Genomic DNA, 23,595 nt, shown 5'->3' with positions numbered 1-23,595 from the left:
GCATGAGAAATAAGATGAGATGAGAAATTTGAAGGATGTTTAGGAATGAGATGAGATGAGAATTTTGTAAATGGTAATAAGATAATTTGTGAATAGTAGTGAGATAATTTGAGTTAAATATTTTTTAGATTTTGGAAAATGAAAAAGAAAAAGTTAAATAAAAAAAATTATAAAGTTAAACTATTGTTATAATATTATTCTTTAATATTATTTTTGTTTTGAGATTTGAAAATTTTGAATTGATTTTTGTTTTTTATTTGAAAGTTTGGAAAAATTGTAATGATTAATTTCAAAAAGTTATAATGATTAGTTTAAAAGTATTTATATTTGAGTGATTTTTGTGAAAGAACTGAGATGAGATGAGATAAAATGATATGGAATGGAATGGTTTCCAAATAGAGAAATTCTATGTGCAGTCCTCACTTGTGCAAACCCTTTATTAAAGGAGAAAAAATATTATTTAAAGAGGGATATTTTAGTAATTTTAAAAAATTTTAAAATTAAAATTACCTATGCCTGTATTGCAGTCTCCATCTGAGGACTGTACGTAACATTGCTCTTCCAAACATCCCCTTATTCAACTGGATGGTTTTAGCAATTGGGTTCTATGTCAAAAAAATTTAAGATTATCCCGACCATTAGTTAATAAGCAGAACTTAAATGAAATTGAAATGAGACATGACCAAGACAGAAAAACTTTGGAAATACATTCATTCATAAAATCTAAAGTTAAGCCCACAAGCCGGTTTCCAAAATAGCCAGAGAAATCCTGAAATTATGGAAATCTTGCCTATGAAGATAATCATTATTATTTTATAAAAATTAAATATGTAACTGAACCAGAATCCCACCTCAAATTTAGCCAAAATAAGAATTAAAACCACGTCCAAAAAATAAAATAAAATATTTCTTAAAAAGACAAAATGGAAAGTATTTTGATATTTTGAAGGGGAAATGGCCGATTTTGCAGTCGAAACATGCGCGCTGAAAAGTGCTTTCCGACTTGGGTAAGTTGTGGCTAAAATATCATTGCATGCACCACTTGGGTAAGTTGTGGCTAAAAAATAAATACACTACAAGTGGTAAAGTAGTGGTAAAATAGTGATAAGTGTATCATTACCCATTCAAATAAACTTTGTTGCTTCATGCGATATTAGTACTAATTTACGTTTTCGAAATAATTCAGGAATATCAATGTAGAATCTGGTAGTTTTGCATTATCAAACCCAAATTCTCTTGCATCAAGTTCTTCTCATTAAGTCACTCAAATCAACTTGTGAGAGTGCTTAGTTAAAACATTTTAATCAACCTAATTATTAAAGCCAAAACAGCTTCGTCGGCACAAAGAAATGCAGGCTCGAAAGTATGCTTTGGGATAGTGGAGCCTTTGGGAAGTAATATAGCAAGTATATATTGAAGGTATTGGCATGACTCCAATCCAAGGGCCACAACAGTTGAGCCATCTTCTCTGCTTCAGTAACAATGAGCCACCGGATTCAAAGCTCCCCCGAACAAGCAACTGATAGAGGTGGAGACAAAATTGTAACTTTAGAAGATAAGTCGGCTGCAGCCACCATTTTCTGCTTGTGCTCATCCAATGGCCGCATGTTTTCTTAAGTACGAAGATAGCCACTTTCTTTGACTTCTTGCTGCTGCCGCCTTACTTCCTTCTTAAGTCTTGGTGCTGCAAAGTGATAAAAGGAAGCCCATTGGATGGTCAACCATTCAAACATCATCAATAAACCGCCTCTCAATATGCCCTATATATAGAACTACTTCTAGCTTATTGTGTGTGGTGTGAGTTATATATTAGTTAAGATAAGAGTTTGTTATTCTGTGAGAGAGTGAGAGAGTTTGTTATATCTGGGTAACTCATCTTTGTAATCCTCTGTTTTTACTTTAGTAGAAAAGTCGCAGTATTTGTTTTTTTTTTTTTTTTTTTTTCTTGAGTGAAATCTTTGTGTCCAACTTTTGCTATCTTTTGAAATATCCTGGGCATCAATAATCCCCGACAGCAACTTCTCACTTGGTTTCATTGAACATCGAACCAATTACTTAATTTGTCAGCAAACTCTTTTATCTCGTACGGCCATGGTAGGGCAGTTCTTAGTGTCTCGGCAACTGGAGAGGTCTAATTTAAAAACGAAGCTGATACCATAACGTGCAGAGAAGTGGTACTAATTAGGCTGTAGAAGTATGAAAGATAAAACTCAAATGGACAATTGAATCATGACTACTAGCCTCTCTTTGATCAACCATTGTTCAAATTGGACTCTAGAAGGGGATATACCATCTATAGATTTAATGCGCGCGACTTTACCTATTTACTTACGTCACCATATATATGATTTTTCTCGATCAAAATACACTCAATCTTAAGGCTGTAGCCTGTAGATCCAAATTGGAATATTCTTTGTTGGTCAGGTCTGGAACTTAGGTATCCAGGCTTATACCTACCTGGATCCTAACTGAGAGGTAGACGGAAATTCTATCCAACCCACCTTGATGCGGATAGCGGCTTGGGTATGCAAACATCAAGTATTGACCCAGTACTTGCAACCCCATTTTTTTTTTCTTTTTTTTCTAAATATTAAAGTATATACAAAGCGACGTCGTCTTAAATAAGACCAAATGACATTATTTTTTTAAATTGGTTTAAGCCCTCATTTCAGCACCCAAGTCAGTCTCAATCCTCTCTTCACTCTTTCTCCAAATTTCGACGTCAGTTTTTGAGCCATTGTCATCAGTTACCTTCACAAATTAGGTCGCCGGTTACCATCACAGGTAATTTGTATAATTAGTATGTAGTTTATTAACCCCATCATGGTATGTTGAGTCTCCTCTAGGCTTTCTTTGAGGAGAAAGCAGAGGTGGAGTGATAGTCTCAACTTACTTGAGGAGGAAGGGAGAGGGTGCATCTCCCAGTATATGCACAAGTTTGGGGTGGGAAATGATGGAAGATCTGGAGGATAAGTGGGAACAATTAAGACTTATGGAGGAGGAGAACTCTGTAATCGAATTAGGAATAGAACATTTGGGGAAGGTAACGGCAGAGGGAGAAAGAAGCCTAGTAGGAAAATTGCAGTCAAATCGGAAGATAAGTAAGGATGTAATTCGATCAACCATGGCCAAGATCTAGAGGGTGGGGGAATCATTCGTGTTCCAAGAAATAAACCCAAATCTGTTTGCGATAACATTTGATAACCAGAAGGATAAATGTAGAGTTACGGAAGGGAAGCCTTGGTTATTCGATAACCACCTTCTGGTTCTAAAACCCTTAGACAGGTTTACTCCTCCTTAGAAGATGAAGTTTGATAATGAGGATTTTTGGGAACAAATGAATAATCTCCCACTGGACTTTATGACATGAGAAATCGGATATAAAATAGAAACAACAATAGGGACTATTAAAGAAGTAGATACTCGTGAAGATGGAATTGGATGAGGCAACTGTCTGAGAGTGAAAATTGAAATAGACATACAAAAAACGATAGCTTGCGGAAGAACTACAAATTTGTTGGGGAAAAAAATATGGGTGCCAATGAAATACGAGAAGCTACCGAAACTATGCTTCAAATGTGGAAGGATAATCCACGGAGCAAGGGGATGTAGCAGTGTGGAGGGCAAGATAGCACAGGGCAACGGTGGAAAAACCCAGTATGGACCATGGCTTCGGGCTACCCATAACTCAGGAGGGACAAATTATGAGAAATAGAGCAATTATAATAGAGAAGAAACAGGAGAAAGTGAATGGGAGCCTTATAGGGATCACAGGAGAAGGGAGGAGCATGAAAGACCAATCTTGTTAATATACAGACGGAAGGAGAATAATATGATGACTTAATGGTGGTTTTGAGCACCCCAACCACCCAAATGGCAGCTCAGATGGAGCCAAAGAAGATGACAAAGGCTAACGTGAATGATAGTGCAAATGATGTATTTAAGAAAAAATGTGAAAGACATGTGCAGTAAGGTGGTCCATGTCCTTCCCTCAACCAAAAGCCAGGTGATCAGAGTGATGGGCTTGAGGACCACAGGTCGATGGAACCTCAGGAGATGTGGCCCAAAACTGAGATAAACACAATGAAGGGGAAGATAGAGAGGGGAAGATGGAAAAGGAGAGCACGAAATGCAGGGCTCTGATTCAAGGGTTGCTTATGGTTGTAAATGTACCCTGGCTACTGATGCAGGTGGGGGCCTATGAAGAAGGGCAAACAAACTGAGTTAGACCTGGAGGTTGTAGGTAACTTGTTACTGGTAGAGGTTGCTAGTCAGCCTCGCCAACTATTATGAAAATTCTAAGTTGATACTACCGAGGGCTTGAGAACTCCTAAATAGTTCAAGACTTCCACCTTTGGATGAAAGAAAAGAAACCCAAGATAGTTTTCTTAATGGAAACAAAATTGTTGGCTTGTAAGTTTGAAGTAATAAAGAGAGAGATCGATTGGGAAGGCTGCTTTGTAGTGGAAATGGGTAGGAATGGGGGTTTGGCCTTATTATGGAGTAGATAAGTGGAAGTAGAGATAGTGAATTTTTCCCAACACCTCATTAATGCTACAATTGTGCGTGAGGAAAAGAAGGTGATATGGTTATTAACTAGATTCTATGGCCATTTCGAGGCATGTAAAAGAAGAGCCACATGAAAACTGTTGTCGTTTTTAAACCCAACAATAGATATGCCTTGGTGTGTTATAGGTGACTTTAATGAAATTGTGTGTCAAGATGAAAAAGTTGGTTGTAGGCCCAGACTTGAAGTTCAGATGGAGAATTTAGACAAGCCTTAGAAATTAACATCTATGACTTGGGATGAGAGGGAAACAAGTATACATGGAGCAATAAGCATTCATATAATGCATTCACAAAAGAGAGGTTGGACAGGAGTCAGGATTGTTGCCAATCCTCTATGGTCTGAATATTTTATATATTTTCTTTTGCATTCATTTAGTTAAAATGGTAATTAGTTTCTAACTTTAGTTATTTTTTACATAAAATTTAGTTTTCCATTTTGATATTTTTTTATTACTATGGATAGTGTTCAATGCATTAGTATTTTGCTTTTTAACATGATTTCTTGAAATATTGGCTTTTAGATTAAAAAAAAAAAATTATGCTTTTCAACATTACTTTTTTTGACAAAAAACTATTAACATATAGGCTTTACTTAAAAAAAAAGAAAAAAAAAAAAAGAACATGTACATGAGACCGCGGGTTTTAAAAGCCTAGATTCATTCGGGTTTCGGCCCAGATCATAAGCCGGGCTAACCCAGGTTGGATAACATTATTCCAAATATGTTTTTTCCAAATGTAAAAGTGTCAAGTTGTATTAAGGGTAAATCTAAGATCGTATTCCACATGAACAAAAGAGTGTTAACGTAACTTAAAACAATGCTATGGAAATTATTTTTGGGCTTTTTATGGTTGTATAAAAATAGAGTATATGTAAGGATTTGGGTAATCTAATTACAAAAGCAAATCGTAAACATATCTACATTTGAGTCTAAATTTAAACGATGAAATATCAAGTCCATTCCTATCACTTAACGTGTAAAGAGTCTTGAAAATAAGTAAACGAAAAAAAAAAAAAATGAATGCCACAAAAATCAAGTCAGAAAATACTTGGGATTTCAAAATGGAAGTTCTAAGAAATAATTTCAAAAGAATCAAATTCGAGTATTTCTCATATTTCTTTTTACTCGATTATTTACTCATTTAAAAAGATGATAACTTGTTTATATTTTATCCAAAATTTCCTACTGAGTTGCAAAGCAAGTTTGGTCAATGTAAGATGATAAACCTATGGAGTCTTATATCACAATCAAGCATCAGTTAGTGCCTTGCATCAACAACAAATCAAGAGCAGCAAGAAGCATTCCAAAATTTCACAAATATAATGTCTCACAAAGCAGTAGATTATAACAAAGAAATCAATGGAGAAAATATGATAAACCAACTCTAATCCAAATTTGGATTACTCCCCAAAACTTAGGCTTAGAAATTTAGCCTAACATAATCAAATTAAAACTATCATTAAACATCTTGACATTCATCTATTTAAAAGTAAGAAAGGCGAAAATGAAAATAAAACTTTTTCTTCTCTCCCCGAGAATTATTTCCAGCCCAACCAAAAACAACTCCCAGGTCCCCAAATTTCACCGTAATTTCCCTTTTTATATGCCCCTGCTGTGCTCTTCGTTCCAGAGGATATCTCCTCTCTGCCCCTCTTCGTTCGTGCCGCAGCCTTCCAGCCCATCGCTCTAGGCGTGCTCCTTCTGCTTCGTGATTCCGCCAGCGCCCCACGTACCAGCAAGCACCCCTTTGATACGTGTCGTAGCCCGTATGCTCTAGGCGTGCTCTGCTTCGTTCCAGCGCACTTCCGTCCAAGAAGCAAGAGCCACAATTCCTCACACGCCCTTGTTCCCCAGTTGGCTTCCTACGCATAACGCCTGACATGTATTTACTTCCAGAGCCCCTCATGTTTTAATACTCCAAGAGGGGCACTTGGTCTCCCATATGGTTTCTTTTATTTATTCCATGTTGTTCCCGCGTGCATGTGAACTTGCACTTGTGCTGCTGTTGCCGCATGCCTCTTCTTTTTTTACTTTTTAAAAAGAGTTTTGTTACATACAAACAAATTCGTGTACCGATCTGTATATGAATGTTGTTGCCTTCATATTCAAGACTTAAATTAAATTTAAATTATGATCATTTTAATTAAAATCTAACTTTTTGACCAATCACGTTGGATGAGTATGCGTATTAGTGCACAGAATCGTTTACAACCAGATTTTTTCTTCTAAAAATGCCCTACAGCAAATAAGCATAGTATAAGTGTTTATTATTTTAAGGGCAAATATGAAACTTTTGTGTGCAAAATATTAACATTAATTAATTTAGAATTCAGTACTAGAATTTAGTGCATAATTAAGTGCTCAACTCTTATTTGATGAAATAAATCACTTATTTAAGCAACTTAATTATGCATTTCTAACACTTTATCACCGGATATACCCGAGTATCCAGTCTGGAACCCGGATGAAAAATCCTTTAACAATGAATTATAATTTAATGTGTAGATAATGACAAAAAAGAGGATAAAATGATGAAAAATTTGAGAAACCCTTTGACAAGATTCCTGCAATGCTTATGTTATATGTCAAGCATGGTACAACTATCTATGTTTATCATGCAGCATCACTTAGGATGATTATTCAAGGATTGCAACGATTGTTCCTTTTATGTCAAGCAAAGTACTGTAATGAATATACAGATCATCACTATATGATTGGTGCTTGGCGCCGATTTGGTCTGTGGCTCATCTAAACTAGGAGCTAGCTGGCCAATGTACCGCACAGATTGATTATTTACACTTTGTGATGTGAATGAATCAGTGGGTGTTTAGACCTTTAAAACCTAATGCACTTCTTCTACATAGTTGCTTGTTGTCAATGTTGCTTGCAAGAAAATCTTAAATTCGTTCAGCTTCAAGCAAAATGTGCCTTGAATTCCAGCTGGTGTTCATTTGTTTTCTTTCAAGCTTGTTTATGTGTGAATATGCCTGATGATTAGATTGCGGGCTTTACAGTAGGAGATCCCATGGATGTTAGCACAGTCGAATGGGAAATTTATTGATTTGTGCCTATTTATCTTTTTTTAGCAAAGGACAAGCTGGAAAAACTCATTTGCATACATGGGTCACGGGTTTCTTGTTTCTATTGCATATATTGATCTTGGAAATTGTAACATTTTAGTATCTCATTTACTTATGTACCACCATAAATCACGTGCTCACTAACATGAATACCATTCTATAATTTTTTTTTTCCTCACAGTTGAAACAGATCTCCAAACAGGCGCACAATTCAAGTACGAGGTGCATATGTCATCTTCTAATGCAGTTATTTCCTATTTGAAGTTCAGTAGAACTCGTTACTTTTTAACATTATTACTCTTAGGAGCTCAATCATTTTAGGTTTGCATCCTGATAGATGCCATCCACGAAAAATGGACTTTTTGTCCATATCTTTTTCTGCAAAATGTAAATCAGGGGATGGAGTTGGTGATGATACATTTAATTAAATGACTTATGCATGGCCTGAAGAATAGTCAATCTTATAACCTATGTTCTTTTGCTGATAAGAATGGTCACTCTTATTAGAGATGGAGGTAGACGCAGTTAACAACACTTACGTATTAGTATTTTATTCAAAATTTTGACATCAAACATACATGCTTATTTGTGTATAATCAAAGATTACCATACTGCACATATTTCAAGTGGAGAGATAGTAGTGAATACAAAGAACAAGCTCTTGTGAAAAGAAAATCAAAATTGTTACAAAAAGATAAAGGACTTCAAAAGAGAGAAGAAGAGATCGGAAAGAGGGAGTTTGTACTCCCCAACGAGTAAGGCCAGTTTCATAGGCAAGAAGCTGACATGTAGCATTTACGCACAATACTTCATTTCTATTGGCTAGTATCCATATTAATGTCATTGTATTGGATACGATCAAAGTGATGGAAACTTTGTAATTGTAACATTGTCCATATTGTTTATAACCAATGGTGTTAAGACACCTAGCATCTGTAAGTTGAGACTTTGTTATTATGTAACTGAGACTTTATTTAGCATTAGTGATCTTCAATCCTAGCACAATGAATTGTTATGTACTTTAGACATTATTGTGCAATTAATGTGCCACTACTTCTTAAGAAAGTATGTATCTTTTGTGAAATGAACTCACCAATAACATCCATTGCATGAATCAGATTAGTGTTTCGACTAAAAATAATTGGTATGCTTAACAATATGTATTTTTTTCCCTAGACAAATGGAGCAATCTCGCCTTAGGATCCATCGAAGGCTCCTCAGCTTGTCGAACCGTCGATGGTGCTATTACTGGCGAGGATACTATACTCCTGCTGGTTGAGGCCCATGGTCCTCCCTTGGCCTAATTCGGGCTTTGCCAGATTCCCAAAACTAGACTGGTTTGTGAGCTTGGCCCCAACCGTGTGGCCTGCCTGCTGGAGCCTGTTAGAGCTGGGTCCAGCATACGAGCCCACACCCCCACCAGCACCCTGTTGAGTGGAAAAAAACTAGGCCCCCTAAGGTTACCTTCACTTAGCCCATCTCCCAAACCCAAGCCCACCCATACCCCTTCTTCCTTCTCTAAGCACCGTTTCAACAAGATATATTCAACTGCACATCATTCCGATGCCTTTGTAAATCACTCAATGCCCAAAGCACCATATCCTTATTTAGATCGACAGCTCCCCTGCCACCACCCTCAAGGCTCTGAGCCCCTATAGAAATGATGGCACTTCCTCTCAATCGAACCAAAATGTTAGAAACTGCACCCAGCTTAGCAAGTTCACGAAAACAGTCCGGGACCCTCTGTTGTTGGAGAGATTCCACGTACGACTGTGCAGAAGAAGCTACCGTCGTTGCTGGCGGTGCTAACCCAACAAGGCAACCTTCTCTTCCAGCCTCCCTCAAAACCTCCGCCAGCTTCCTCCATCCCCTACCGTCTTTGTCCTCCAGTATAAAAATGCAATTTTGGCGACCACCCCTTCTGTACTCTACTAGAGCCATGAACGCGCCTTAGAAGTTTGAGCACCTTTACGCTATGAAGCCCCTATCACCCTCCTGATGGGTTGTATAGAACTCCTTTCTCCCACCCTTCAAACAATCTTCCAAAGCTTTGGTGAACCAACGTCTCATAGCCAACTCCAAGCACATAATTTTAACAAATTTACACCCTCTTTTGGTAAGGAACACCCGACGGACATCCCTTAACACCTCAAAAGTCTTTAATTCTACAACAATAGCTTTTGACATACCCATATTCCTTCCCATATGAGCAAAATCGCAGAGTCAGGAGCCCAGGATCACCATCAGAGAAGAATAGTGTACGGAGGGGAAAAGTGTATGGAGAGAGCTAAAGTGTGTAATAAAGAAGTTACACTATGGATACAGCAAAAAATTGAGTTGCCAATAATGAGTACTAGATCTTCATATTGAGCTACCATCAAAATGTAATTGTTGGGGGGATTCCAAATTACTATGGAAGGGTAAGGGAAAAAAAACACAAGAAGCAATATAACATGCACATTTGCCGAGCAGTGAAGTCTCTAACAGAATTGGGATTAAGGAAGAAGCAATATGGCATCCTAAAACCAATTGGCATTAAGGAAGGTACACTCAAGTCTTATATATTAAACATCACACCATGCAGGCTTGTTTTAAACTAGTCGAAAGAAGCAGTATACATCAACAAAATTGGTAGCAAATCTTGAAAATAATACACATGAATCCAAGGAGTGTAGCAAATTTGAGGAAGGTGCCTCAAGCAAGTTTAAAGGATTTCAATATAGCTCATTGTCACATGAAAGAGAATTCAAATTATTTAGGGCCAAATTGCTAGGTCTTATTGCAGTTTGCATGTAAGCAATTTACCATCATTGAACCCAATTTCTTCACTAGCTGGAATTGCTGAACAAACTATTAATGAAATAAAGTGGTGACTTTTCTTCTCTCAAAAATACAAGCCACGAAGTTAACAAGCACCCTATATGAGCTGAATGGGTAAATACCAATTGGCAGTTGAAAAAATGAACCATGAATGGATCCATTTGCGGATAAATAAAAACATTAATATTAATTCGGAGTTTGCAATAAATGCATCAAAATAAACAATTTTCCACATAGAACCAACGACATGACTTTAGAAGAAGCAAATAAACAATCTGAACAAAAACTTGGCACATGCTAAGAGCACGTAAACACTAATCATACTGTTAAGTTTAAAAATGATAATATACACAATGCATGATGAATGGATTCCTTTTCAGATCAAGTGCTCGCTCACTAATTTCCAGGAAATTACAAAAGGAAAAGACTTGCATGCTCGACTAAATTCACGAGGTACAAACTTACTTTGGCCCAAACCACATTATTAGCCAATAATATCAACTACCAATTCACCATTCCACTCAACCATGTCTGTCCAATGTTTTCAACATCCACCCAAAAATGAGCAAAAAATTGAGAATATGACATAATGACACAAAAGCATGCATAAAACTCCACCTGATCAGGCATAAGTGGCAATGTGGCATATCCAAACAATAAGATTAATTTCGTGGGGCATACCTCTGCAACATGGCACAGCTCTTTCATGGTGTAACAATCAGATATATGTCATGTTTGTGTGAAAGTAGCAACTCGAAATAAGGATGAGAAAACAAAAAAACCAATTGTGTTAAACTCCTTCTTCCTCCGTTCGGTTTTTTTTTTTTTTTAATATATAAGGGCTGATGTGGCATTTTGCCATGTCAGCGGTGTGCACATACAGGCACAACTTGTCACTGTATATAGCAAAACTGATAGTGTGAAACCTTCTTAAAACATTCTCCCACCGTCATTTTTCTCAGCAACGATTTTCAAACTCCAAATTATTTTCTACTTAAGTAATTTTATTTTACCTAAACAATGATCATCGCAGATTGGTGTTGCATGTGTAGAAATAGGAGTGAATCTGTAGACCATCTTTTAGTACACTGTGAGGTAGCTCGAGGGTTACGAAATGAGATATTTAGTAGACTAGAGTTGGGCTGGGTTATGCCTGAGACAGTGGTGGCAGTTTTGGCTAGTTTGACAGATTTGAAAGGCATTCAACAGATCAAAGCTATATGAAAAATGATCCCTATTTGCATCATGTGGTGTGTGTGGCAAGAGCGTAATGAACAGACTTTTGAGGATAAAGAGAGATCTATGGAGGAACTAAAAGCTTTCTTTTTTAGAACTCTTTGTACTTGGGCCATTGCCATTAATTTTAATGGCCAAAATTTTCATGATTTTCTTGTATCTATTGATCCTACGTAGTAGGGCATTCATTGTACTGAACATGGCTTTTGCCTATTCTTTTAATTAATATACTTTGGTTTACTTATCAAAAAAAAAAAAAAATGATATCTTTCCATCATTGAACAATAATTTGATATCATTAATAATTGTTTTTCCTTCAGATGTTTGATTCTTTCCATTAAGTTACTTAATTCAAGTTTCAAATTATATTCTTCCTATCTTAATTCATGAATATTAGTAAAACCAACATTATGAGCATAGTATTCCATTATGAAATATAAATCACAGAATAGCAATCAAACTATAAAATAGCAATAAAATGAGTAATAAAATATAATATCAATATATAATAGCCAATGGCTCTGATACCAATGACGTATACCAGGATTTATAATGGAAATATAAATAGAATAATTATATAATAGAGGCGGTATAACCAGCCTGATAATATAAAGAAGTAAAATAAATGTAATGAAAGGCGGTAGAACCTGCTCTTTGCAAAAAAAAAAAAAAAAAAGACAGAATATGACAAAATAGACTTTATTGAAAATATAATACTTATAAGGAGATTAATTCTCAGAAGAGTTGGGAGTAGAAGACATGAAAGACAGAAGATTTACAAGAGGGAGAATATTTTAAGAGTAAGAAGGACGAGATAGGGAATGGCTTCAGATAGAGAATTCTGAATACCTATTTATAGACATCAGAACAGTAACAAACAGTATTTTACAATAATATTTGTGATATTTTTGTTAACAGATGAACAGTAACTCAAATAATTCTTGAATAGCAAATAGGCGGCTAGGCAGGTTTGCTTGTCTTTTTCCTTGACTTGATAATTCTGACATGGTCTTGATGAGTATCTTGACTTCTGGAAAGTAATCTAATAATAGACAAAGTTGTTTGTTTTATATAATTGAGATAATAATTTTTTGGAATCACATAATCTGAGAGTCGTAATGTGCTAATTTCAGATAAAATGGATCCTAAGAATCGATAAAATGTGAAGGATAATAAAGACTTATTGTCCTGCGAAGGAGAAGCCTGTTGGGAATGAGAGACATGTTGAGAAGAAGAGGCATGTTGGGAATTAGAGGTCTGTTGGACTGTTGGTTGTTGTAATGAAGATAATCTGTCTTGGCAATTTTCTTCATTGTGACTATCTGAAATTTGTGACATTGTCTCAACTAATTTTTTCAGTCTTTTTTGTTGGTAATGGAGGCTAATTGAGCCTGAAATCTACTCCTTTAGACTAGTAGCTCAGGAGTCTTGGTAATTTTTAAAAACATTTTAACAACATGATCATAATTGTATTTTTTCCACCATTTAACAGAAACTTAGCGGACCAAGAACTTAATATTGTTGAGAGAGGGATGAGATTTATTTACATATTTCCACTTCATAATCCAATTTAATTTTGTCTTGAGGAAGAAAAGAAAAAGTGGAGAACAGTGCGATAAAGATAGTAGATAATCATTTTGTAATATGAGGGCTGATGTGGCATTTTGCCATGTCAGCGGCGTGCACATACAGGCACAACTTGTCCATGTATGTAGCAAAACAGGTAGTGTGAAACCTTCTAAAAACATTCTCCCACCGTCATTTTTCTGAGCAACGATTTTCAAAGTCCAAATTAATTTTCTACTCAAGTAATTTTATTTTTCCTAAACGATGATCTCCAAACTCCAAAGTAACAAACAGAAAAATCAGAAAAGGAAAAAAGAATCCATCAACTAGCACATACTCTTTATTCATATCGGTTGTGAGTAAGAATTTCAATTATGTGGTGTGCCTATCAGATTTCAACTTTCAAGTAGTAGAGCAACAATTTACACTGTCTGGAGTTCAAATTTCTAGGTTTATCAATTAAAAAAAACACAATACTGTAGAGCATTCACCCACAATTCCTTAGACCAGCAATCAAATTGCGAAATAGTGTAACCTAACAAAAAGAAAATTGTGAAATAGTGTAAATTAAGCATTTCAATCACAGAGTTGCAAGATAGAAATCGGACGTCATTTGTGCTTACCCGGAAGGAGAGCGTCTTCGGTCCCGAATGGATTTTCTCGGTTTGGGCATCTCGAATTTGTAGTCCATTTGGTCTACAGCAGACAAAACAAAAAAGTAAAAAATCTCCACAAAGCTCACTCAAGCCAGTTGGAGATGGCAGAGGGCAGAGGAATCCGCTGGCTATGTGAACGGCCGAATATCCTTTGCAGGTAAAAGCGAAACCTCTCAAGGGAAAACGGACAAAATTGTGCAGCGGGGGTGTGGACGATGGAACGGGGGCTTGGCTTTATGGGAAACCGAGTTCGAAAAATCTGGTGCTCTAGCATAGCTCGCGGGCTGGGCACTTTAGGTTCACGGCGATTAGAGACCCATCCTCAATGTTTACGGTGCTGGCCGGTGACGAAAGGTTGAAGGAACGATTAATGGTTTTGGGACCGACGATTTCCAGGGCCCGAAATAACGTTGGGGTAATGGGTATCGGACGGCACGCTGTCTGCTGTGGAGGATGGCTAACCACAACGTCGATTTCGGGAGGAAAAGGAATGGGGCGCTGACCTGGCATGCCACGTCGTTATCTTTTATATTAAAAAAAAATGGTATTGACCTGATTGCAGTGCCCGATACACCCCCAATCTGTACGTAACCCTAAACCTAAACCGTCTCCCTCATCCCTCCCTCCGTCACTATCAGTGAGTCCGGCGCCAGCCATCCTTCCGTCCGCACGGCAGAACTTCATTTCCCGCGAAGACCTTCGTTCCCAACCGGCTTCCCTCACGAATCCGAGCGGTAGATCTTCTTTTCCTCCATTTTTTATTTAGAAATTCTAAGTTGAACACGATTTTTTTTGTATAGAAATTCTAAGTTCGGGCAGTTAGAAATTCCTTGATTGAACACGAATGCTATCGGTCCCTGTAGCAGGACCCTTTTTTGTTTACATTTTTTAATCTCCTTGGGAATGTTGATGCTTTGAGTCTATTGATTGAACACGAATTGATTGATTTAGAAATTCCTTGAGTTACATTTTTGTGTGCAGAGACACTTCTGTTACTCCCTTTGCAGCTGTACCAAACGGTTTTAGAACAGAGTCTCTTTTCTTTTCTTTTTAATTTTATAAACCTAATGGTGGTGTTGCCGTTTTAGTGACAGAAGTTATTGTCTCTGTTGAGATTTGAAAATCAGACGCCAACACTTTGTAACACAATAGGGTTTTAGTCAACTTGTTGGTGAGATTTTAATTGATTAGCAAAGAGAAAGAATGATAAAGTTTGTATATATAATATATATATATATATATATTTATACGTTTGTATGTGTGTAGAGATAACCTAGCTACATGATTAATGTTTTGCACTACAGGACTTAAGACCACCATGTACATGGGTCTTTACAAAAAGTCGAAAGAATACTTAGGTCTACATGCTCATGCACTAGAATACTCATTCACACAGCTGGTCATACTCATACTCAGGTTCTTTCAATATCAACCCAATTGTAAACATGCTTGGTTTGTTCAAAGTGAATTATGAGCTAATTAACAGAAAGAAAAAAGAAGCCCACAAAATTGGAATTTTGAGGATTTTGTTGCCCCAATATCAGTAAACAACTTTGAACATGGTCTCCATTAATATTCAAGTTTAGACCAGTTTTTTAAGAGAAAAGCTGCCAGAGGCAAGCAAGTTGCATTCAATGTGCTTTTTTCTCATACGTAATTAACTCTACTTCCCTAATTGCCAACTACCATCATGATTTAGTTCACCACAGCTAAAAGTACGAGATGAAACAACTAAAATTTCTCAACTTGTATAGGTCAATTTTTTGTGTGTCTGTGTGAGTGAGTGCACTAGCCTTTTTGATCATTTATTTCTTCACCACATAAATGCTCTGAAGTTGAAATTATTGGTGACTTTGACTTCGTTTTGAATGATAGGATCTTCTTACACAGTCAAAGGCTAGACTTGCAATGAATTCCGAGATGGATCTCTCAAATAATGAGTATCATGAGGTAGGGGTTGATAATGAGCAAGATAACAATGAAACTGTTGAAGAACCTAAGGTTGGAATGACATTTTCATCTGTAGAAGAAGTTTGGTCTTACTATATGAAGTATGGTAAGCAGAAGGGGTTTGGGGTGTGTAAAAGGAATTCTAAACAGGGAGACGATGGGAATGTCAGATGGTTTACCTTGGTATGTGCGCGGCAAGGCACATCAAAGAGTAAGGCTGCCAATGTTCTCAAGCCAAGACAAACAGAGAAGATAGGGTGTATGGCTAGAATTAACGCGACACTGAATGATGAAGGTGGATATACCCTATCTAAAGTAAACTTGGATCACACACATGTTTGTAGTCCAGAAAAGGCAAGACATTTCAGATGCTTTAAAAAGGTTAACGCTCGTGTATCTAAGAGGTTTAAAATAAATGATGAGGCAGGAATACGAATGAAAAAAAACTTCAAGTCTCTAGTTGTTGAAGCCAAGGGGTACGAGAATGTGCCATTTGAGGAGGAGCGTCGAAACAATATTGACAATGAACGACAACTTCGTCTCGGGGTTGGAGGTGCTGAAGCTCTATGTAACTACTTCCGACAAATGCAAAAAAAAGATCCTGATTTTTACTATGAGATGGACGTGGACAATGACCTGATGTTAAAGAATGTGTTTTGGGCAGATGCCCGAAGTAGAGCAGCATATCAATCATTCAGGGATGTGATTACATTTGACACAACATACCTCACTAATGCCTACAAGATGCCTTTTGTATCGTTTGTGGGTGTAAACCATCATGGCCAGTCAATCTTATTTGGGTGCGGATTGATATCCAATGAGGACATGTATACTTTTGAGTGGTTGTTTAAGTCATGGTTGAACTGTATGAACGACCAACCACCAAATGCAATCATTACAGATCAAGACAAGGCATTGCAACTTGCAATTTCAAAGGTGTTTCCAACGTCTAGGCATCGCTTCTGCTTGTGGCACATAATGAAAAAACTTCCTAAGAAGTTTGGATCACATTCTCGATATGAAGAAATCAAGAGTACTCTACAGAAGTGTGTGTATGACTCTTTAAGTGAGCAGGAGTTTGAAGAACGTTGGCACGATTTGCTCAATACCTATGATCTTCATGAGAATGCATGGTTGGGATCACTATATGGTGATAGGCGTATTTGGGTGCCAGCCTACATTAGAGACACATTTTGGGCCGGAATGTCAACTGCACAACGGAGTGAAGGTATGAATGCATTTTTCGATAACTACGTTAACTCCAGGACCACTTTGAAACAATTTGTTGATCAATACGATTCAGCTCTTAGGAGAAAGGTAGAGAATGAAGCTATTGCTGACTTTAATTCATTTAATACTAATATTCCTTGCATCAGTCACTATCCTCTTGAGAAACATTTTCAAAAAGCGTACACAATTTCCAAATTCAAAGAAGTACAAGATGAATTGCGAGGATTTTTATATTTGACTACATCGCTTCTGGGATGCGAGGGTAGAAAATATACATATATAGTTGCTGATGAGGTTCAAGTGAGTGATGAATTAATAAAACGTGCAAACTACATTGTCAAACTAGATGAAGATCTCCTGGAGGTTAATTGCAGTTGCAAGTTGTTTGAGTTTAGGGGCATATTATGCAAACACGCTCTTCGTATTCTGACTCAGTTAGGCAAGAGTACAATACCATCAAAATACATTTTGGATCGATGGAGGAAGGATATAAAGCGAAAATACACCTTTATCAAACTTATTTATGAGGCAACTAGCAACCCTGAGAGACAAAGGTACGATAGGATCCAAAATTGCTTTTATGAATTGTGTTCGAATGCTGCAAAGACTGAGAGCAACTGTGTGAAATTGATCAATCAATTAGAGCAGTTGAAGCTAGAGTTCCGTTGATGGAGATGACCATGTTTTGGCGGAGATTACTATGTTTTGTTGGAGATTGACGTGGACAACATGCTTGGAGCAGCCAGTTCTATCAATGCAATATTTTGGTGAAAGTTTTGGTGCTGATTGTGTTTTAGTAGTTGAAATTGATGACAGGTGTTGTTGGAAAGACAAAATGAATGCTTTTGTAAATCATTTTTGTTAAAGGTGTTTGTACATGATAACACTAGCATGAGTAATTTTTATGACCTTTTTTTTAGAATGAATGACCTTTTTTTTTCCTTTCTAAATAAGTCATTTTTAGGTTGTGAATGCAAAATATGCTTGTACATGGTTTATTTTGATGGTTCAACAAGAGTCCTACTAGTTATGTACTTTCTCCAAGAGTATGTCATATTTTGAAGTTTCAAACTCTGGTTTGGTCATTTGGATCCCTTGCAGCAGTATGAACCTTGAACTACTGTGAGAGTTACTGTCATATAGCACAATTGATTTAGTGCTTTTGCACTCGATTAAGATGAAAACTTTTGATTTGTCACCCAAAAACCTGTGGCTGAATTTCTCATGTCAACCTTATTTGAGTTCCAAGTGAGAGTAATTTTTAAAATCAGCAATTGTTAGAATCACGGGGTTTTAATACCTGCAAATCTGCAATAAGAAAAATACTCAAATCTGCAGCATCTTTACATACCAATACAGGAGCTATGTATGTATTGTGAGAGTGAAGCTCCGAAAAAAACTAAATAAGGTATAGAAAAACATACAGGAAATGTAACATGGAATTTGCCTCCACAAAGAATCCAACTACTTGAACATGGAAAATATCATAGCATCAACTGATAGATGATAAATAATAAATAAATAAAAAAACCTCATTGAATCAATTACTCCCGAATCTTCACTACAAACTAATACCCATACAGAACTAAAATATTTTACAAATCAAAGACTAGTTTCCTAATTTTATTATAACATTAAATTACTAACATTTTCCTTTGAACCAACAAGTTGATATAAGTAATCCAAAAAAAAAAGAAAAAAGAGAACCCATGACAATGAAATTGTAAGTATGTAACTAGTCTTCTTAAGTTTTCTCTTGCGCCTCTCAACTTCAGTTTTAAGTCGATGTCGAGTGACTTGTATATTCATTCCTGATACCCCGCCTACAAAATTGACACATTGCATATTAGCAAATAAGACAATAAACACAAATGAAATATGGGTAAAAAGATAATTTTCCACCATATAGTTTTGGCATCCAAAAAGCTATCGCCCTTCATTTCCCTTAGCATGGGCAGTTATTTAATATGCTTTAATACCACAATAACATATTGGATACTAAAAGTCTTGACTTTTCTAAACTTGAGTTATTGCTATTACGTGACTCATAAATTACTATTCATAAACAAACAGTATAGTTATTGGAATACGATAAACAATCTCACTACAAATAGATTCATTTGTAATACACTAATAGATTTAAAATAACGTATAACATCGCACACAATCAGGATACTAGAGAAGTGTTTTTTTTCCTAGAAGTATATATATGCTCCAAAACAAAGAAATATCACAGTGAAACCACCACCAAGAAATAGTGAAGAATAAACAAACAAAGGGAAGAAGGGAATATCACTGGTTGGAGGTCCACATCTACTCACCAATTGCACGAATCGGTAACTCTGCTGCTTTGACGGGAGGGAGGGCATTGATTATCACCGATATTAGTGGTGGGAGGGAGGCAAGTGGCAAGTGATGCCATGTAATTAGAGCATTCTTAGAGCATCCCCATTCGGCTCCCCATCCCTCCTGTTTCCCTATTATTTGTTGAAAGTTTTAGGGTTTTCTCTAAAACCAGCCCTCCATCCGGTTCCCTAAAATGGGGTTCTAATTTTCGGGGTGTACAGGAAATCCCCATCTTTGGGGACCTACTGTACATCCCCATTTCCCATTACCCCATCCTGTCCCACGTTCATCCCTCTCGACAGTTGGTGCTCCAATAATCGCCTCTCCTGCTAGGAAATCGGTATTTTTCTTCTCATTTTCTCACCCCTGTTAATTTCTTGCGTGTTTCTTGATGATGAAACATCTAATGCTTTGGAACCGATGTTTGGTTGGTGTGAAAAGTCCTAGGGTTTTCTTGTGGCTATTTCCCTGGGTTATCTGTTTGGTTGCTGTGAAAATTTATGTTCGGTGAAGGGAACTTTTTTCTTGAGTTACCTGTTTGGTTGCTGTGAAAATAGACTGGACCTTTGCTTTGATTTTTTCTTGAGCAACCTGTTTGGTTGCTGTGAAAATGTGAACCGGGCATGGTGTCATATTTTCTTGAGTAACCCCGTTTGGTTGCTGTGAAACCGAATGAGGTCTGGCTTGCGTTTTGATGAATGGTGCCCCTGTTTGGTTGGTGCGAATTTCAGAAAATGTTTGCTGCCCTGTTTTTCCTTCTGTGATTGTTTGGGAACCCCGAAAATCATCCATGATGTTTCTGTCATATTTTCCTTTGGCTATTGTTTGGTTGCTGTGAAAATGTATACTCTTTTCCTGTGATGATTATCTAGCTCACATGTATTGTTTGGTGGGCCAGAATAGATTTATGATTTTGAATCTTTGGTGATCCAAGATTGGTTTTCAGTTGCTGTGAACATCTTTGCTTGATGAATTTCGGATCTAGATTTTTTTCCATATCTTTTTCCTTCAAAGCATGCTTCTTGGGCTGCTGTTTCTTGGTCTTTCATATCCAATGTTGAATTTGCCCCTGAATGTTGTGATCTCTCTTCTAAATTCTGTTTTCATTATGCAATTTATAAAAATACATTATGCAATCTTTGTAACCTGTGATTTGAGATAGATTATACATTATGCAATCTTTGCAATCTTTATAAAAATACATTTGATCTTTATCTTTTTAGAGATAGATGAATACTTCACATATATAATAGTTGATCATACTTTTATTAAATCTTGTTGGAAATGCAAGAATGCTTTTTATGTGTAATCTTGAATTGATGGATTTTTATTGGTGCTCCAATAACATGCTGCTATTAAGAACTTGCTCTTGGTCCTTTAACATGCTGTATTCGGCCCCTTTAATTTAGTCTCTTGCTCTTGTTTGTTATTAAGAACTTGTGTTTGGAAAATGCATTTTTTGGGCTTTCGGACTCCTATTTTTTAATATAATTAGAGAGTGAAATTTCTCTCCACATAACTCTATATTATGGAAGATATTAATAGCCCAACATGCTCATAACTTTATGCTTGAATCGATGGAATATTGCAACTATCCTTGGAATAAAATAGTCTGCTCATTTTGATATTTGATGTTGGGTCATTTGCAGTGTTGCGTATCTCTCAGGGGAGAGGGTTTATATTAGGCTGTAATGATGGTGTTATAGTGCGGGTTATGTCAGAAGTGTGTATGGGGCCCCATCGATATGGCGGGGTAATTCTCACCCGAATTGCCATATTGCAGTTTGTGGTACTTTCCACAAAAGGCAATCGGGGTTTGGGTGAGATTTTGCAGCCATTCGATGTTGGGCTCCTTGCTTACACATGGTGTCAATATTTACACCATTCTAGCCTTTTTAATTATTTATATATTTGATATGGATGTAGAACCGGATGGGGATGCTCGTATTTAGGATTATTTTGTTTTGCATGTTGTTTGGTATTATGGATTAATTGAGTTATATTATGTGTAAACTAAACCACAAGGCTGTGATGATGACAATCGTTTGTGGGGATACGGGAAATTTAATGGTCATTTCCCCAATGGCTAGGTAATCAGGATGGCCAATAAGTATTGGCAACCGGTTGTTTTGGCCATCAGTGGGTGGCCAACTTTCCAAGATCATACCAAACGGTTTCTGAGCCATCCACCCGGACTAACACCCCAAACTTTCCGAATTTCGTTTCTAACATTTTCAAACCGTTTTTAGCAATGGATTCACAAGATTTTGGACATATGTTCTTCACGAATCTCTTAAGTCAAGATCCTCAACTCGACCCCACTTATGGTGGGCAAAGTGGATCATCTCCAATGACCCTTGGTGACTCTTCACCCCTACCCCCTAATGAGCCTATCGGCAATAGGAAAGCAGTGAGGGGTGCAAATTTCAATCTCAAAGAAGACAAGTTACTTGTATCGGCATGGCTAAATTGTAGCCTTGATGCCGTTCAGGGAACAGATCAAAAACACTCCCAACTTTGGGAGAAAATTTATGAGTACTTCTAGCAATTTAAGGAAACCACAAATGACCGGACAATAAAGTCTTTAATTCATCGGTGGTTGGTTATCCAAAAGGCCACAAACAAATTTTGTGCGAAACTAGCCCAAGTTGAAGGGTTAAATCAAAGTGGCATGACCGAACAAGATAAGGTAGAATTTCCAAATCATTACTTCAGTAATTTGAGTTTAATTTCTCGTTTGTGACATTGGTTTAATATGCTCATTTTTTCCATGCAAGTTTGAGAAGGCGAAGCTAATGTACCAATCACTCGAGAAATGCTCATTTCAGTTCGAGCATTGTTGGCACCTGTTGAAGGACCAACCTAAGTGGATTTGGCGTGCCACAAAGGAGGATCCAAAGCGGAGGAAGACGATGTCCCCATCCCCGACCCCAACTCGATGTTCTGACGCTACAGTTGATTCAGTTTTTGATATTGAGGCGGATCAAATGCATGCTCATGAAGTTATCGAGCCCGACCGACCAATTGGAAGGAAAGCTGAGAAAGGAAAACGAAAGGCCCAAGGCAGGCAAGCAGAGGAGAATTTCCAACTCAGGAAGATGAAATATACTCTTTTGGAGGAGTCACGCGCTCAAGAGAAAGAGTTTTATCGCCTTAAAGCCGAGAAGATGGAGTATGACAAGGAGACAGAGGCCAGAAAATTACAACTTGAGGATGAAAGACTGAGGTTGGAGGCCGAGAAGATGTCGCTTGATTGAGAAAAAGAGCTCAGTAAAATCTGGCAAGAGGACGAACGGCTGCTGTTGGAGGCTGAGAAAGTGGAGATCGCGAAGAAGAAATCAAATCAGCGCATCATGATGATGGATGTGAGTGTCATGCCAGAAATGCAGCGACTTTATTTCCAGCAACTTCAGAGGGAAATCATGGCGAGACGCATTAGAGATGCCGATTTGGATTGATTATTTATGATCATGTTATTTATTTTATGTTTGGGACAATTATGTTTGGGACAATTATTTTATGAAGCGGGTCTTGATTATTTTTTATTTTGTATGCAATACGAGCGCGGGTCTTGGTTACCATTAATTAAAAAAGACAGAAAATATTACTATTTCATCCAAATAAAAAATTTTATCATCAATACGTGACTACGGATCTTCATTAGAGAAATTGATATTAAGTACTCTTCTAATTAAATTTGCCATTACGTTAGAAAATTCACTAATTAAAAATAAAATTCTATTTTTATAATACGAATTAGTATTTAAAAAAAATATTGTATTGGATAGTCAAAATCTCCAATAAATATTTAGTAGAATTTGATATTTGGAAAAAAAAAGATAATAAGACAAAAGAGTTAGTAATTAAGATTGTAAATGGAAGAGAGAGAAAAAAGTAATAAAAAAATTTTTAGAGATAGGGATGGGGAATGGGATGTAGTAGGTTTTTAGAAGATAAACAAATTTTAGGGAATAATTTGAGAAAATGAGTATTTGAGTTAAATTATAGGGATGGGGATGGGGAACCCAATGGGATGCTCTTAATGGTTGATTTATCTTATCCTTTAAAATATATTATTAAATTTTATTTTATATTTTAACTTTTACAATATATAATATATCGACTTACTTATTTTTTTCTATA

The 23,595-nt window shown here is 36.8% G+C and overlaps 2 protein-coding genes and 1 long non-coding RNA gene across 5 annotated transcripts; 2 read left to right on the top strand and 1 right to left on the bottom strand.

Moving 5' to 3' along the window:
- Nucleotides 1-8,164: 8,164 nt before the first annotated feature.
- On the bottom strand, nt 8,165-14,036 carry LOC122312865. 2 transcript variants are annotated; one of them, XR_006243221.1, is made up of 2 exons: nt 13,894-14,036; nt 8,165-13,805 (listed from the first exon to the last, which is right to left on the bottom strand). It is a non-coding gene; the product is annotated as an uncharacterized LOC122312865 (long non-coding RNA). The 2 variants fall into 2 exon arrangements; XR_006243222.1 differs by having other exon boundaries at nt 8,165-12,746; nt 13,894-14,032.
- Nucleotides 14,037-14,422: 386 nt separating this feature from the next.
- Nucleotides 14,423-18,059, top strand: LOC122312848 (protein FAR1-RELATED SEQUENCE 5-like). Of its 2 annotated transcripts, XM_043127504.1 has the most exons (3): nt 14,423-14,660; nt 15,231-15,342; nt 15,802-18,059. In XM_043127504.1, the coding sequence occupies exon 3, from the start codon at nt 15,835-15,837 to the stop codon at nt 17,773-17,775; it is 1,941 nt and encodes a 646-aa protein (XP_042983438.1). In that variant the 5' UTR covers nt 14,423-14,660; nt 15,231-15,342; nt 15,802-15,834; the 3' UTR covers nt 17,776-18,059. The 2 variants fall into 2 exon arrangements, with proteins under 2 accessions (XP_042983438.1, XP_042983428.1); XM_043127494.1 differs by lacking the exon at nt 15,231-15,342.
- A 213-nt stretch (nt 18,060-18,272) lies between these two features.
- Nucleotides 18,273-23,015, top strand: LOC122312858. Its single transcript, XM_043127517.1, has 2 exons — nt 18,273-22,141; nt 22,230-23,015. The coding sequence occupies exons 1-2, from the start codon at nt 22,124-22,126 to the stop codon at nt 22,707-22,709; spliced, it is 498 nt and encodes a 165-aa protein (XP_042983451.1). The 5' UTR covers nt 18,273-22,123; the 3' UTR covers nt 22,710-23,015.
- The last annotated feature ends 580 nt before the right edge of the window (nt 23,016-23,595 follow it).

Source organism: Carya illinoinensis, chromosome 1 (genome assembly GCF_018687715.1).
Source record: "Carya illinoinensis cultivar Pawnee chromosome 1, C.illinoinensisPawnee_v1, whole genome shotgun sequence".
NCBI lineage: Eukaryota > Viridiplantae > Streptophyta > Magnoliopsida > Fagales > Juglandaceae > Carya > Carya illinoinensis.
The sequence above is the reverse complement of the archived record's forward strand: the minus strand, read 5'-3'. Positions and strand labels throughout refer to the sequence as shown.

Bases quoted from the DNA above. Each gene is read 5' to 3' on its own strand.
- LOC122312848 (XM_043127494.1), top strand. From the start codon at position 15,835: ATGAATTCCGAGATGGATCTCTCAAATAATGAGTATCATGAGGTAGGG.